This window comes from Rutidosis leptorrhynchoides, chromosome 10 (assembly GCF_046630445.1).
Source record: "Rutidosis leptorrhynchoides isolate AG116_Rl617_1_P2 chromosome 10, CSIRO_AGI_Rlap_v1, whole genome shotgun sequence".
Lineage (NCBI taxonomy): Eukaryota > Viridiplantae > Streptophyta > Magnoliopsida > Asterales > Asteraceae > Rutidosis > Rutidosis leptorrhynchoides.
Genome location: NC_092342.1, coordinates 280,249,294 through 280,267,288, shown reverse-complemented (window position 1 = coordinate 280,267,288; position 17,995 = coordinate 280,249,294). Strand labels below are relative to the sequence as shown.

Genomic DNA, 17,995 nt, shown 5'->3' with positions numbered 1-17,995 from the left:
GTTTTTTGGATTGATAAAAGCAGGGATATTTGGACGGCTTATTGGTGGTGCAGGCAGATCTGGTAGTAGTGATGAGCTGATAATGATCCTTCCAATGCCGGTATGCGTTTGGCAATGGACGGTTTTTTGAGTTGTAGACAGCCCACTTTTCTACTTGCATAGGAGTGTTATATAAGATTCTTGAATGATTTGATGCAAACCATCATTTACATTATATTGTTAGAAAAAATAGCCATTGAGAAACAATCTAGGCTCCTGAATTCAGTGTAACCAAGGCTAGTTTGTTTATTCATGAGGTAGCTGTAGTTTGGTTGTGTGGTTGTATCCTTCTATCCTGATTTTTGTTTTGTTCTGTTGGTTTCTTACATTTTTAATGAAAGTTTCCGTAGTTATATTTGGTTTTTGCAAAAAAAAAAAAAATAAAAAAAAAATAAAAAAAAAAAAAATAATTAAAATATTAAAATAATTACTAATAAACATGAGGTGACCCCTTGAAATCTGCTATTTCCGATAACTCTGACACCCAAACAACACACTTAGAATACCATGAGTTCACTAAATCTACATCAACCATATCATGACTATGTTTAGCATTAGTAGATTTAACAAAAACAAACAAAGAATTGAAGTTATCCAAGTCGATTCTTTAGCCAGTTCAATGAAGGCTCCTGATATTCTTGTCAACTCGAATTTAGAGAGTGGGGTGGAACCGAGTCAAGAGGTGCACACGTTTACATTTTCTCCCGTCATCAGGTTTGGTTCGATGGAGGATTCGGTTTTAAAGAAATTTGATGTAAGACCCGAAACTCGAGCGTACATATTGTGAATAATTAATAAAGGATGGAACTGTTTTGTGTGTTAAGCCGCGGCGCAGCGTCGCTGGGAGCGGCACGGCTAGGCCCTGTTGTTGATTTCTTGTTTTAACTAAGAGATAAAGGAGGGTATTATGGTCATTTCACATATGGACGAATTAATGGCCACAAGAGGGCAGATGGTGCTCATTTACCCCATTCACCAACCTTATCTCTTCCATCCAATTAGAGAGAGAAAGCATTAGTGAGAGAAAGCTTGGTTTGGAGGTTTTCAAGTGGGTTTCTTGCTAAGTGGAAGTTCAAAGCCTTGTGTTTCAACCTTCAAGCTTCTTTTGGGTGTGGTGGTAAGTCTCAATCCCAAATCTCATGATTAATTGTGTTTAATTAGTGTATTTGAGGCTTGTGTGAGTATAAACCCTAGTTCTTGTGAATTTGAGGGTTTATGGGCTGAGACTTGGTCTATAAACCCTAATGTTTGTGGGTTTGGGTTGGTTGTTGAAATTGTTAGTATTATGAACTAATATTGGTTAAGTTTACTAATAAACTTGATTAGCTAGTGATTTGGTGCATGTGGCTTGCAAGTTTAGGGTTTGACCCATTGTTAGGTCAAAATGAGTTTTTGGGTTAAAATTGTGCAAGCATGTGCTTAAAGACCAAATGAGGTGTATTTGGGTGGATTAGGGCCATAGTCACTAGCTTTAGTAATTATTGGTGGTTTAAGCCTAAGGGTGGCGTTGTAAGTGCAAATGGTGTACAATTGCACTAAGTGTCTATTTGGGTGGGTCGAAAGTTCCATTTAGATGTGTTGTTGATTAATGTTAATGTAATAGGTGAATTACATTGATGGTTGAGGAGCCTACTTGCTTACATTCACTCTTCGGTTAAAAAGTAAGTGGAATAATTATACGTTTATGTATATAGTGTATTTATTTGTGTGCTATGGTATGAACCAAAGAGCCGGTAGTGCCATAGCATGTGTAAATTGGTGCTATGATGTGAACCAAAGAGCCTGTAGCATCGCGGCATGTGTGTTGTAGTGTGAACCAAAGAGCCGGAAGCACTATAGCATTAGTTGTTAGGGTGTGGACCAAAGAGCCGGTAGCACCTTAGCGTGAGTATGACTCATGTTGTGATGTGAACGAAAGAGCCGGTAGCATCATGACAAATGTGTATGGTGTGAACCAAGGAGCCGGTAGCACCATGACGTGAGTATGGTTAACCATATTGTGTGTGTGGATTTTATTAGTACTATTTATACTACATGCTATTGGTTATGCTAGCTTGTGACGTGTTGAGGATTATAGCTTACTCTTTGAGATTGTATGCTAATTAAGTTGCTAGCATGTATGCGGTATGTTTGTAAGTGTTTGCAAATAAGTAGATTATATATGTATATGTATAATTGTTGCATTCACTGAGCATTTTGCTTACCCTCTCTTTGTTTACTCTTTTTAGATTCAGTTGTGGACAAGGGCAAGGGCAAACTTGTGGACTAGAGATCTCCCCTTTATGACTATGCTAGAGGGTTGCTTTTGAAGTTTGATCTAGTTTTGGGTAGTTTAACCCCAAGCACCATGCTCGGGTTTTGTTTCGTATTTAAACTTGTCGGGTCGAAACTTATATTTTGGGTTGTAAACGGGCGAATGTGGCCCGGCTGTTAAAATACTCGAATTGTGATTTAGAATATGTATACTTCATTAAATATGCTTTTGGAAATGTTTTGGGTTGAAACATGTTTTATGGTTGTTAAATTTAAGACTTAAAAAAAAAATTAAACATCAGCATCAAGCCACGGCCTAAGCCGCATCGCGGGTAGGTCTTCCGCGTCGCGGGTGCTACTGTATATTGGTAACAGAATTTTTGGTGGTTGCTGACTTTCAGTATCTGTTGTGGTCCACGTCGCGGCTAGACAAGGCACACCGCGCCTTAGTGCTGGCGGGTGTGGTCAGCCCATAAAAAAAAGTTTTGCGTTTAATTTACGGTTTGGGTCGTTACAATTGCGGACAACGTGAATGTCAGGGGTATCCGATTTGGTAGTTTAAATACAACAACAACAACAACAACAACAACAACAACAACAACAACAACAACAACAACAACAACAATACCCAATCCCACGAATGTAGGGTATGAGGGAGGTGGAGTGTAGACAATCATTCCTCGAACCCTAGATTAGAAGGAAGTCACTACTCCATCCGCGGGTATAGAACCCGCGACTAGATAAGATCGACCCTCCCTCTACTCGAGAGCCAAGAGATTGCTTCCTAAAGGACCTCCGGCCAGGAATGCTCATCAAAATGAAATAGTGCGGGTAAACGTACCTGTATGTTGACGAATTTGATAATTGTGACGTTCCGAATCCCGTTGTTCTGCTTTTAGATTCTTTGAATATTGAGTGTGTGCAATCTATTAATTTGGTTGCTAATAATTTAATGGCTTCACCTACTGATTTAGGTGAGCAAAGTGTGAAAAAAAACAACTTATCAGGCTCCAGGTGTTGAATTAAAGTATCATGTATATGCTTCGGCTCATGTTAAACTCAACTGTGAGGGTATTTTTTCTTTCATGTGTTGTTGATGTTGGAATTAATTCTTTGGTTAACAAAGTGGAGATCAATGTTAAAGAAAATCCTGAAACTTTAGGGTCAAATGTAGTAACCCGAACTTTTCCATGATTATATATTATATGAGATTAATATTTACATGAATAAATGCTTCCAACATGTTAAGCAATCAAACTTGTTAAGACTTGATTACTTGAAATGGATTTTGTGTTAACGTTTGACCACCCAGTTTGTCCGAGGATTCACGAACGTTATAACTCGTATATGACATGTTAATATATATATATATATATATATATATATATATATATATATATATATATATATATATATATATATATATATATATATATATAGACTATAGATATGTTTAACATAATGAAATGATATTTAAGTATCTCATTATGTATATTAACAACAAACTATATACATAAAACAAGACTACTAACTTAAGGAATTCAAAACAATATCTATATGTAACGATTATCGTTGTAATAACGTCTTACTATTTATATATCATATTAAGATATATTAATACATAATGTTACCATGATAATGTAACAATTTAACATCTCATCTCAATAAGTATTATAACAATGGATTAATTACATTTAACAAGATCGTTAAATGTTTCAAAACAACATTTCCATGTAACGACTAACGATGACTTAACGACTCAGTTAAAATGCATTTACATGTAGTGTATTAAGATGTAATAATACACTTTTGAAAGACTTCATGACATATATCAAAGTACTTCTACTTAACAAAAATGCTTACAATTACATTCTCAATTATTTTCATCAACAATTCTACTCGTATGCAACCGTATTCGTACTCGTACAATACCCAGCTCCTAGATGTACATACTATTGGTATATACACTTCAATGATCAGCTCTTAGCAGAACTTAATGAGTCAACAAACATGTGGGAACCATCATTTGGCAACTAGCATGAAATATCTCACAACATTACAAACTCATGGAGCCTATATGATAAGGCCTAGTTCACGTTTTCTTTCACCTACCACAAACACATTTTCATTCCAACTTTTATGCATCAAACTCATCTCTCTCAAGTTATCTCTTGGTGTTCTAAGTGTTCTTCATCATCTTCATCAAAATCTACATCAATCTAGCTCATAAATCCATACATAAACCAACTTACAAAACAACAACTCAAGAACACACCAAGAACACTTTCAAGTTTACTAGTTTACTTCCAAGCTTTCTAATCCATTCCAAGTAATCATCCAAGATCAAGAAAACTTTGTTATTTACAGTAGGTTATCTTTATTATTCAAGGTAATATTCATATTCAAACTTTGATTCGATTCTATAACTATAACTATCTTAATTCGAGTAGTAATCTTACTTGAAATTGTTTTCGTGTCATGATTCTACTTCAAGAACTTCCAAGCCATCAAAGATCCATTCAAGCTCAAGATTATTTCTTGTCATTTCTAGTAGGTTTACCTACTATACTTGAGGTAGTAATGATGTTCATGACATCATTCGATTTATATATATATATAAAACTATCTTATTCGAAGATTTAAACTTGTAATCACTAGAACATAGTTTAGTTGATTCTAAACTTGTTCGCAAACAAAGTTAATCCTTCTAACTTAACTTTTAAAATCAACTAAACACATGTTCTATATCTATATGATATGCTAACGTAATGATTTAAAACCTGGAAACACGATGAACACCGTAAAACCAGACATACGCCGTCATAGTTAAACCGGGGGCTGTTTTGGGTTGGATAATTAAAAACAATGATAACCTTTGAATTAAAAGTTGTTATTCTGAGAAAATGATATTTCTTATGAACATGAAACTATATCCAAAAATCATGGTTAAACTCAAAGTGGAAGTATGTTTTTCAAAATGGTCATCAAGATGTCGTTCTTTCGACGGAAATGACTACTTCTTTCAAAAATGACTTGTAACCTGTATTTCTAACTATAAACTTATACTTTTTCTGTAGTTTCATAAATTTTAATTCATTATGAAACCATAGCAATTTGATTCACTCAAAACGGATTTATAATGAAGAAATTATGGGTAAAACAAAATTGCATAAAATTGCTAGTTTTAGCTACGAAAATTTTATAATAAATTTATACTAACCATAACTTAACTAACTTATATTGTATTAATAGGTTTTGAGTCCGTGCATTGCACGACTGCTAAAAAACTATTTATAATTAACCATATAGAAGGAGTTAAAGTTGTGAATGACTATAAATTACTTAGTAAACAATATATTATATGAAACAATATCAGTGAAATCAACAAAACTATTGCACTTTGATTGTCTATTTCATTGATTATCTCGCATACAGAAATGTCGAGTGTGCACGAAAGCTTATAATTGTACCCCTAATGAATTGAACTACTTATTTTCCCCCGCACTTAAAATTCTTCATGATATAATTACCATTTTCATATGGTTGCTTTGCAAACTTCCCACTAAACCCATTCTTAATTGTTAATACGATTTTGTCACTCTGTAAATGAAAACATTTTATAAGGCACCAATATAACATATATTAAAATTGCTAAATGAATAGTAAGGCTTATTATATAAGAATTGTTGAACACAAAACATATAATATGCGGGACTTACGGTGGTTGAAATATTCTAGTGTGTTAATTTTTACCGTAAATAAAGAGTAGCAGAGATATTAACTATATATATATAGCTTTAAAATGCACTATACAGTATCCTTCAAGTAATTATTGCTTAGATAATTAAGCATATTTTTCGAAATGATTAATTACATCAAATACATTAAATTAATGGAAGCAAATTGTATTCGTAGTCACATTTAAATTATTAATTATTTTAAATCATTATGATTATCCTTATTACCCAAAATAAACACAATTTTGCGTTTGAATAAATTTGTCCAATTTTAAAAATTGATTTCAATCCATTATGTTATCACATATATTCACAACTAATTTCGGTTACGTGCAAATTGTTTTAAATTAAATGTTTTATTATATTTGTATTTATTATTATTATTATCAATTAAATTTAAATTTAAATCTGCATTTTGTTATCACATCTAATTATGTATTAGTCTAAATTTGATAAGTGTAATTTCCAGTTGTCAAACATCCCTATTATTATGCTTTTAATGACAATTAAGCTAATTTAAACTCTTTTTTATATAAGTATATAGATACATGTAGTCTAACATATATTATGTAATCTTGATAGACCATAGACACGTATACAATGTTTTGACATATCATATTGACGTCATCTATATATATTATTTGGAATAACCATAGACACTCTATATGCGGTAATGCTCGAGTTAGCTATACAGGGTTGAGGTTGATTCCAAAATAATATATATACTTTGAGTTGTGATCGAGTCTGAGACTTGTATACACTAAAATATATTGATTCATTTATGTACTACTAACTGTGGACTACTAATTGTGGACTATTAACGTTGGACTGCTAACTTAATAACTTAAAACATCAACACGTAATAAAAATGTTGTGTATATATTTCGATCATACTTTGATATATATATATATATATGTATATATATATATATATATATATATGTATATATTTGTTATAGGTTCGTGAATCGACCCGTGGCCAAGTCTTATTTCCGACGATTTGAAAATCTGTGAAAGTGAGTTATAGTCCCACTTTTGAAATCTAATATTTTTGGGATGAGAATACATGCAGTTTTATAAATGTTTTACAAAATAGACACAAGTACGCGAAACTACATTCTATGGTTGGATTATCGAAATCGAATATCGCCCTTCAAGTCTGGTAACCTAAGAATTAGGGAAATGGCCCCTAATTGACGCGAATCCTAAAGATAGATCTATTGGGCCTAACAACCCCCATTCATGTCTATGGATGGCTTTAGTACTTCGAGATTATTATTATACAGACGACAATGTCTGTGGGGATATTCTATGCATTATGGTTAATGTCGGTTACCAGGTGTTCAATCCATATGAATGATTTTTATGCAGATGGCTATTTGCATGCATGATGTTTATGAGAAATGGAAATATAAAATCTTGTGGTCTATTATTACAATTTGATAAATGTATAGACTAAACCTATAACTCACCAATATTTTTGTTGACGTTTAAAGCATGTTTATTCTCAGGTGATTATTAAGAGCTTCCGATGTTGCATGCTAATTTAAGGACAAAAATTGGAGTCAGCATGCTTGTAATATATTGTTTAAAAACTGCATTCGGAGATTTAAATCGATGTGTAATATTATTGGGTCGTGTGTAAAACGTTATCTTTAGATTATCATTACTTGATAATCTACGTTATGGTTTTTAACCTTTATCGATAAAATAAAGGTTATGGTTTGTTTTAAAAACGAATGCAGTCTTTGATAAACGTCTCATATAGAGGTCAAAACCTCGCAACGAAATCAATTAATATGAAACGTTTATAATCGATATGAACGGGACATTTCATCAAACGAAGTCAACATCACTTTTGCGAAAAGATTGGCTCAATTGAAGAAGAAAAAGGAGGAGGAGGATGAGGAGGCAAGTCGAGAGCATACAACAAATGAAGATAGGTTTTTACCAATCTTGATTGGTTGTAGTGGAAGGATTTATTACGATTGCGAGGAGCCATCGTGTGAAGGTTTTTTTTAAGTCGTGGTATATTTTAAATAGAAATGTTCCTAGAGATCTACTCGAAGGCGTGAACTTACGGTCGGGAAGGCATGCCAGCTCCACTTTGGGTTCTTATAAGCTCATTGATCATAATGAAGACTTGGATTACGGGGAAGCCATCCAAAACTTGTTTATGCGTGGCAAGGTTGACAAGAAGGGCGGTTTTGCGGAGTCGATTGAGGCGGTTCTTCGGTTTTGGCGAAAGGTAAAATGATCAAAGAGGCTTTTGCGGCTTTTGATGCAATGATGACATGTATGGCCGAGAGCGAACCGGTTACGGTTAATCTTAATAATTCTAGAGCGATCCCCATGCGCCGTTTAAAAATAAGCATCATCAAAAGTGGAAGAAAAATTGGTTCAGGGAGCAGATATGGATGAATTCGGCGTCTTCATTGAGGATATTTGAGTTCGTTTCCTTGGGTTTCATATTTCGTCGCGTACTTTTGGTTTCATGGATCGTTTGTATTTTGTTAGCATTGTTTCGGTTTAGGTAAGATGAAGCTCGGTATACGGTATAGATACTTCGCATGTTTAGCCGCTTTCTAGCTACGAGCCTCATCAGAGTTCTCTTTTGTAGCTCTTGTCATTGTTTTTTTTTTTTCAAAAATATTTTTGTTTTTGTGTAAGTCTTCGTATTTTTCGGCCAAAAAAAAAAAACTTCTTCCATTTTCGTCTTACTCGATTTGATTATCAGAATAGCGAATATGATATTCTGTTTTTCTTATATTTTTTCTCCAAAATGATGCCATAAAGAGTAGTTTTCTTTGAAGATCTTTAATGTATAAATTTAAACGACAAATATAAGTCACTACGAAAAGAAAATGGGCAACAAACATGTAATTGTATAGAACCATATCATATTATCATGCAACAGTAAAGTCAATGAAATCTTCAACATTTAGCCCCTCTACATTCTACAATGAACAGAAAGTGTTTAAAGGTTCACTCAACTCATACTTAAGAAAGGTCTGTTTAAACATGACCCGTACAGAACGTACACGAGTTTCAGTATGTCCCTACAAATCAAGTCTTTCAAGTAAAAAGAATGTATATAAACTCATGGTAATACATTATTTAGCATCCTCATTGAATGCAATTATGGGTGTTACAAATGTGTGTGCTGGACTAATATAACGCTTAAAAATTGAACTGAAGCAGAAACAAAAATAAAAATTATCTAAAAAACTTCCCCATATGAGATCTTATAATGTTATGGGGGGAAATTTTCAGCGCCGAACATGTTGGTTTCGCCAGTGGGCCACCCAGAAAGATCTTCAGCACAACGAAAAATGGACTTGGGAACCAAAATGATTCGCAAGGACTTCTTATTTTTCAGTTTCAAAAGCCAGCTCAAATATTTGATCGTAGTCATCAACAAAGTGGACATCAAGACCTTCCTTCACATTAGGCGCCAGCTCATCAAAGTCTCGTTTGTTAGCCAAAGGAAATAATATAGTTTTCACGCCACTTCGTCTTGCAGCTATGGTCTTCTCCTTCACCTATATTTTGCACGCCAATATAACAACTTAAGATCAGCATGTGATACACATAAATACACAAATAGCCAAGTTATCAAATATAAAAGCCTTATACGAAGAAATATGGAAATGCACGGGCAAGAGTTATGCTACATACTCCTAATCAGATAGACCTAAACATTGACATAATTCACTCGGTTTTATATTTCACCCCTAATCTTATTGGTTGAATTTTATGTGTCACATTTTTAAAGGATTAGGCAGTTGGGAAGATGGGTTCAGTAAAAACAGGGCAGGTGGCTAACATCCACTTTTCTGTTCCTCTTTTCATCTTTTTAATTTATTTATTTACTTACATATAATGCAGTAAACTACAACCTACATTCATGTCCATTGTCATCATAAGAGAATAATGGTGACTCATGGTGAGGGTCTACCTCCAAAAGTTAGAACATTAAATCAGGTGTCAAATCAAATGTAACAACTTAATTAATTATAAGAATAGGATGACCAGGTTTAAGAAGACATACCCCGCCAATTGGAAGGACCCGACCCGTCAGAGTTACTTCCCCGGTCATGGCTAGGTCCTTCTTGACTTGTTTGTTCATTGCAAGGGACAGCATAGATGTTATCATTGTGCAACCAGCACTAGGACCGTCTTTCGGTGTAGCACCTGCAGGGACATGCAAATGAAGCTTGGAATTTGCAAAGAAGGCATTTTCGTGGTCTTTGGTAGCCAGTATTCCTCTGGCAACAGTGTGAGCAATTTGAGCACTTTCTTTCATTACGTCACCAAGTTGACCAGTCAAATGAAGGGCTCCTTTCCCTTCACCTTGTTCCACCCGTGTGGTCTCTATATATAAGGTGGATCCGCCCATTGCAGTCCAAGCCAGACCCATGACAACTCCTAGTGGTGTGTGGTCATACATACGCTCAGCATGGAAAACAGGTTTTCCGACATAATCTGCGAGATTTTTATCATCGATCAGAACTTTTTCAGTTGCATTGGTTACTACTTTATCCTCTTTGCTTCCATCAGAAACCTGGAATTGTAAAATGAGACAACACAAATATTCAAGGATATGTTAGTTGATTGAACTAACAATGTAACTTGTAACTGACCTATTATAATAAAATAAAAATCGGCCCATAAAGCAACTTCCTGGGACTTGTAAACCAACATACTGTTGGTTCTATAGGCAGATTTTGATCCCAACATATTGCTCGTCAAATCATTTAGGGTTATGCAACTTGTAATTGGTTTTCATTTACGTCTACAATTAGTAGTTAGGGATAAAGTCTTATACATGTACATTACAATCATTCATGTTCATTCTGGTGTTTTTGTTAATAACTAAAATCTTTCTGCAAAATGGTCTCTGTTTAACAATAAAGACCTTATATTTCTGTTCACTAATTTGTGAAGGAAAACAAGAGGGCGATATTTACCAGACCAATAAAAAGAATTTGTAAAAATCACAAGCTTTCATAGTTGCTTTACCTGTAACTCAGAAACCTGATCAGCAGAAACATTCGTCTCTACAACTTCAGCTTCTTCTTCTGTAGTGTCGGATTTGGATTCTTCACTCTCACTTTTTAAAATTGAAGGTTCACTTTGTGCTCCATTTCGGACTAGTTGTAATGCAATCTACAAGAAAGTTTCATAAAAACCCATAAACACCGTTATTGTGGTATCCCTTACACATTGATTTATAATTTTGGTCGCATTTGGTTTTAATCTAGGGTGTTTTTTTGGCTAGATACATGAGTCACCAAGGCATGGATGTTTTTATGGTAATGGGAATAGATTTTTAAATCCATTAACCTTGTTGGGCATGAAATATGCCTAAATTGATGGGTTTGATACCCAATTTGTAAAATAAGCCCTTCAACCAAACACATACATTTTCATAATCACCTTTTTTATTAAAATAAAGCAAAATCTTGTAGTCATATTTGACACACTAATTTCAGTAATCATTAAGCTTTCATAGATCTGGACAAAGGTTTATTGGTCGGGCCCAAGCCCGTACAGATAGTTACCCTTCATGACCCGTCAGCCACCCACCCAATTTGTAACCTTCATATTTCACAGATAGATAGTTCAGCAACTGAACTACAACATTTTATGAGAATGTCACGATGTTAAGAACTAAGACATAAGAATAATTATATACTAAGTAGGGAAACCTTGCGGTAAATCTTCTCAATTTGTTTTTGAAGATTCCGAACCCCCGCTTCTCGACAGTAATTTTCAATCAAAGATAATAGAGCTGCCTCTGTCACTTCAACCTGCGAATTCCAATCAACGCTCACTTGCTCGGTATCTACTTCACTAAAACGGAAAACTAGTGCATATACTATTTGCTATTCCATTACAGATTAAAAAAACCTTCAACATTTGTCAAAATTTTCTATTTTATTTTTTGTAAATCTATTTAGATCGTTAAACTTGTATATAAGCAAAGAGAAATTTATTTAATTGACAAGAGAGAAACCTGTTCAGGCTTGACACCACATGCATCACGGGTGCTCTTCTCTAGATAATCTCGAGCAATATGCATTTTCTCATCGGTAATATAACCAGCAATGGGAATAACCTCCATTCTGTCCATTAGTGGATTGGGTATTGTTTCCAATACATTTGCTGTACATACAAATAATACCTGCATCCAAAAGTATAGATATCTGAGTACTCAAATTGAACAAGTTCTAGTGGAGTGAGAAAAACGACGACATTCTTGATGCAAATAACACAATGAAACATATCCTTCTGCACATATAAGAAAAAGACAACAAGAACGCGTTCTCTGACCTTCGACAAGTCGATTGGAACATCAAGGTAATGATCTAAAAAGTTGGCATTTTGCTCCGGATCAAGTAGCTCTAACATAGCACTTGCTGGATCACCTGAATGACCCCTCCCTAACTGCAACCAAGATAGGAAATGATCAATCATTCCAACACTAGGTATTTATTTCCAAATGTTGAATGACACACGAATAAAAAATTATCTCTTTAAAATCATCTTATACCTTGTCAATCTCGTCAATTAGTACTAGAGGGTTTGCAGTTCCCACACTTTTCAGACATTGTACCATTTTTCCAGGCATTGCACCTATATAGGTTCGGCGATGTCCCTGATACAATCATATATGTTACTACAACAAATTACTGCCAATTAAGGGCAACAATTGCAACCAAGTAAGTCATAAAATAGGTCAATCTGATTGTTTTATATAGGTCAATTTATAAAGCTTGAATAGAACTGAAAGATGTGGAATGGGTTGTAACTTTTGAAAGTAGCCCCGTATTTATTTTATCGTGTATGCAAACCACCTAAATTGCTCTATTGATTATTGTTATTATCATTGTTGTTATTATGATTATTGATTTGTAACCTAAACTGGTATAATAAAGTATGGGGTAATAAACTGTAGTGAATAATAAGATAGACTGAACAAATAGTGTCTATGGCTCATTCCAACTAGACAACTAGAGTCCACATATACCAATAAACGACAAATATCAATCTCAACACGTATTAACCCATTACCCTGCCAGTCTGACATGCCCTCTTGTCACATCTATCTACTATTAAAACATAAATGGAGGATATTGACCTTGATTTCAGCCACATCAGATAATCCACCAACAGAAAACCGATAGAATTTTCTATTTAAAGCACGTGCAATCGAACGACCAATGCTGGTTTTACCCACTCCAGGAGGACCAGAAAGGCAAATGATTTTTCCTGAATCAAAAAGACACATCTTGTAATAAGCTATTTTATTTCAGAATTCATACATTAAGCAGTGTATAGAATTACAAATTATTACTCAAGTCTTATCATGATACTATTTCATATATCATCTCAATAAAAATAGCAAAAAAAAGGAACCTTACAGTCATATTGAAAACATAGGTTAAATACTTGCGATCAACTAACCTTGTGCTGTTCCTCTCAGTTTTCCTACGGCAATAAATTCGAGTATCCTTTCTTTAACATCGGTCAAGCCATAATGATCCTCATCAAGAATCTCTTTAGCCCGTACAACGTCAAAGTTCTCGTCACTGGAGTTAATTATAAGGCTTAACATCAGAATCACAACCATTACTACTTCCAAAACCAATAAAAGCATGTATATTATATAACTAAATATATACATGTAGCCAATGAACTGTATGTAAATATATAAATAATGTATGTAAACATATAAATAATCGTACAACAAAGTGACAATAAACAACTACTCCCTTATAGAACATGCATGCAGATTTCATTTGTGTTTTTAAAGGTTAACATAATATGACTAATTTTTTTTAATCTTTATAGTATAGAAACACTACAATGCTTAAATGATGTAAACATAAAGAGGTTACTAATTACTGACATACCTATAGTTACCCCAAGGTAAGGCAGTCAACCAATCAAGATAGTTACGGGTAACATTAAATTCACTTGAACTAGCTTCCAAAAGTTGTAATTTCTTCAGTTCTTCTTCGATAACTTGTAGCACATGAGATGGAATTTTCTCCTTGTTTGGATCAATTCTATCCCGAAATTTATCTACCGCAAAAACATACTAATTGTCTAAAAACATGTTTAAGAAATCAAGACTGTATAGCAAAAGTTCAGCACATAATAATTAGTTATAGGATATCTAAGAGTTACATGCATTCACATCATATAATAGTAAGCAAAAAAATTACCAGTGAGTGCTGTTTTATCATCTGTTTCAAGCCCTAATTCCTGCATCAAAATGACATGCGTCTTTAGATATTGTAACAGGTTTACAATCTCACAACACCGAAGAACTGGAAATATGATGCAAGCAAAAATTTGTGCAATAGAAAAGAACAAAAACTATAAATTAGTTATATAAGGCACCTTTTTGATAGCCTTATACTGCTCATTTAACAAATAACGGCGTTGTTCAGTGCTTATTTTCTCTTCTATAGCTTTTGCAATGGATTCCTAAACAAAACCAACAACATTGAGACGATATCCATAACTGATTTTTGTGCAAATACACATGTAATTTGTCATCAAAACTTGCCTGAATCTTATGTATCTCCATTTCTTTCTTCAATAGCTCCAGACTTAGTCTCAACCGTTTTGAAACCTACATTGACATTAATGTGAATACATGACGTAGAAAGAACATATAGACTAAGAGCCACTAAAATATGTCAATTACGATTAATCACTATGCACCCATACAATATTTATCTTTATGAATATTAAATGTTACTTACATCTAACTCTTCAAGCACTTGCTGACATTGTAGTTTGTTGGAACCAGATATTGCAGCACCAAAGTCCGCTAATCTTGGATAATTGAAATCACCAATATGCTGTATAAAGATGCAAGTAGTTCAACCATAAACGTGAAATAAAAGAAAAAGTTAGTTGAGTGATGTGGTAATTCTTCTGAATAAGCGGTACTCGTAAAGCAGAAGCAAATAAAACCGTTTTCCAGCTAAAAACACATTATCTAACCATCGGTAGACGCACATGTACCAGTCATACTTCTAAAGTTCACTATGAAATTATTATTTAACCGACCAACTGAAGCAACAAACCTTATTAACCTCGTCTCTAACCTTTTACTTTGGATTATAGAAGGCACTAAATTAGTTACCTTTTGTTAGAGATCTTTTGTAAATTAGGAGAAACATAGAAATTTGCAAAGTAATGTATAAATGAGATACCTACTTTATACACGGGGTCAATGACATCAAAAAGATATGAATTATATAGTGGTAAAAAACAGTGTTTGGTACTCATATTTTTATGCTTCAAATTATCTAATAATTGTTTGTGAGCATGAGCAACACTATTAAGATAACCTAGCAATGTGGCAAATCCGTTATGTATATAAATAATTAACTTGTTTTGTTTTTATGACATGTAACTTAATGATTCACGGCCCAAAATTATTAAACAAGATTGTTGTATGATAACAAAAAACAGTAACAAGCGTAATCAAAGCAAACTGAAGAACGTTGAACAAGTGTAATTATCACAAATTAATAGAAATTAACCCATTGTCAACATTTATACTAGTGTAATTAAAGCAAACACTAAACCTGATTATAGGTTTGAACATGATCCCTCCAAAGAGAACTTGTCTTCAACACATCTCTAAGGGTAGTTATGACCTCAAAAGATGTTGCCTTAATAACATCATCATCCTTATTATATGCTGAATCCTGAAATACATAAAAAAATAAAAATAAAAAAATAAAAAATAAAAAATAAAAAAAATAAAAACGGTATAGTGTGTAAGAATGTGATACTGATGAAAACTGCTTCAATAATATTGCCTGCTTATTAAATCTCTTGACGTTTTAGTATACGAATAAATGATACCTTAAGATGATCTACTTGAACCGTAAGAGGATCTTCACTGACCTGTTTAAAAATTCAATTGTTACAATCCAACATAAACAATGATCAAAATGAAGTAATGTTATCTTCAAATAGTGCTTTAATGTTATCACCTGACATATATTATATATAAATAAAGATTCTACTCACCATTTCTGTTATCCGAAGTCGCCTATGACCGATAAGAACAACCTGATCTCCTTGAATACTTGTAATCTACTTAAAAACATCAAGAACTTATTACTAATGATACATAATAAATATATACAGGTTTATCACAACTAGTTACACATTATTTGCATTACAAGTACCTGGGCCAGTGTACCAACTTCATGGAGACGGTTTAACAAATTTTTGCCCTTGAGATCATATATATTTTTCTCATTATCTGAGCCAGTGGTCTCAGGGTCATCTTTTACAAGAAACGCACCAGCATAAGGAGCCTGTCGTTTTCGACTTTCAACCAATGCAGCTAGCAATTTAGGATCCTGAAAAGGTATGAGTAAAAGTTAGAAGAGCACATTATCTTACAAATATTTCCATCATATGTAAGGTAAATGGAGAAGATTAAAATACTTAAGCAGAGCTTTAATACGCAGTACTAAACAAATCAACTAAACTCCATTGGGATAGGATTAGCATTAAATATACAAAAAGTTACGATCCTTGTGGAACTCTAATATGCTCAATTGCAAGAAAAAACATAACTTTTTACTTAATAACATAAATACTTAACAATTGGATCCTCGAAAACGCTTCCTAGTTAAATTCGTGCAAAATATCATTCAACTCTTTGGGATTAGGCTCCTTCACAAACTCATAGTTCTTAATAGACTATATTGAATTGAATCACAATAAGAAACAGGAGCGAAAAGTCAGTACCTTGACATATATTGGCATATAAAAACCTGGAAATAAGGGTCTATGTGGCAATGGCAATGCTAATACCTGCAGATGTATAAATAAATAACACAAAATTTTTTATTTTGTAAATTAAATTAAATTTAATACTAAGTTAGTAAGAAAAAGTATAACTGTGAGGAAATCATCTGGCTTTTTCATAGCAGTAGGAACAATTGCCGCTGCAGATTTAGATTCAGTATCCTCAACAGCGGACACAGAGTCCGACCCGGATCCATCACTAGAATCCGAACAAAAGAAGCGTCTTCGTAACAAATTAGGGTTTGTTAACCCTAGAACAGAGCGTAAAACTCCCCCATGTCGTGAATTGGAGTGTAAATTAGAGGTAAAACGAGCTTGGTGTAAGCATGAAGAAGAAGACCTTATAGCCTTCAACATTAGGGTTTATGATGATGCAGAAATTGGAGGTCGTTAATCGTTATATGATTAATTAATTTTATTAAAATTGAGGAGGATTAAGTGGTTAGTTAGTGTGAAACGACGAGCGGCATTAGAGTAATTGAGAAAGAGCTTGAAGAACACGAAAGTAAGTAGAACAAAGATTCAACAGTTTGACTATGTTTAAAGCCCTCGATAAACCCTATTCGATTACTCCAAGTTCTACTTTAAAGTTATTATTTTATTTTTTTTTATTTTTTTTGACTTTTTTATCAGTTGGTCCCTCTATTATACATCAAATCGTTACTTTAATCCCTCGGTTTTTAATTTGACAATCAGCGTCCCTGAGTTATTTTGATTTGGCAATTCGCGTCCCTCCATCTAAATTCAGTTAAATAAATCCGTTAAGTCATGCCATGTAACTTGCATGTTCTTCCCAAAAATTACAAACCCTAATTTTCATATCTTTTCCCCAAAATTAATAACACCTCAAAACCAAACCTAATTAACAAGAAGACTTCATTATCAATACCAAATTAACAAGAAATTGAAATTATATGTACACAAATAATCCATTACCTACCCTTTTTTCGGCAAAGATAGATCAGATGCAATAATTTTTGTCAAAGACTTTCTTGTAAATAAATCCTTTATGCCATCTAGTTTTAGTTGACGAAAGCAATTTATGTTTGCTTCGATGTTTCATAATACTGCCCAAACATTAAATTTGATATATATAATGGGCAATCAGG

At 33.6% G+C, this 17,995-nt stretch overlaps 1 protein-coding gene across 1 annotated transcript; it reads right to left on the bottom strand.

The window, feature by feature from the left end:
- Positions 1-8,927: 8,927 nt before the first annotated feature.
- On the bottom strand, positions 8,928-17,382 carry LOC139873642 (lon protease homolog 1, mitochondrial-like). Its single transcript, XM_071861582.1, has 20 exons — positions 16,980-17,382; positions 16,827-16,892; positions 16,256-16,432; positions 16,095-16,160; positions 15,927-15,968; positions 15,644-15,766; positions 14,810-14,908; positions 14,611-14,676; positions 14,442-14,528; positions 14,264-14,303; positions 13,949-14,120; positions 13,500-13,624; positions 13,174-13,304; positions 12,586-12,690; positions 12,366-12,479; positions 12,049-12,216; positions 11,741-11,842; positions 11,052-11,198; positions 10,081-10,593; positions 8,928-9,571 (listed from the first exon to the last, which is right to left on the bottom strand). Exons 1-20 carry the CDS (start codon positions 17,241-17,243, stop codon positions 9,398-9,400), a joined length of 2,781 nt encoding a protein of 926 aa, XP_071717683.1. The 5' UTR covers positions 17,244-17,382; the 3' UTR covers positions 8,928-9,397.
- Between the last annotated feature and the right edge of the window lie 613 nt (positions 17,383-17,995).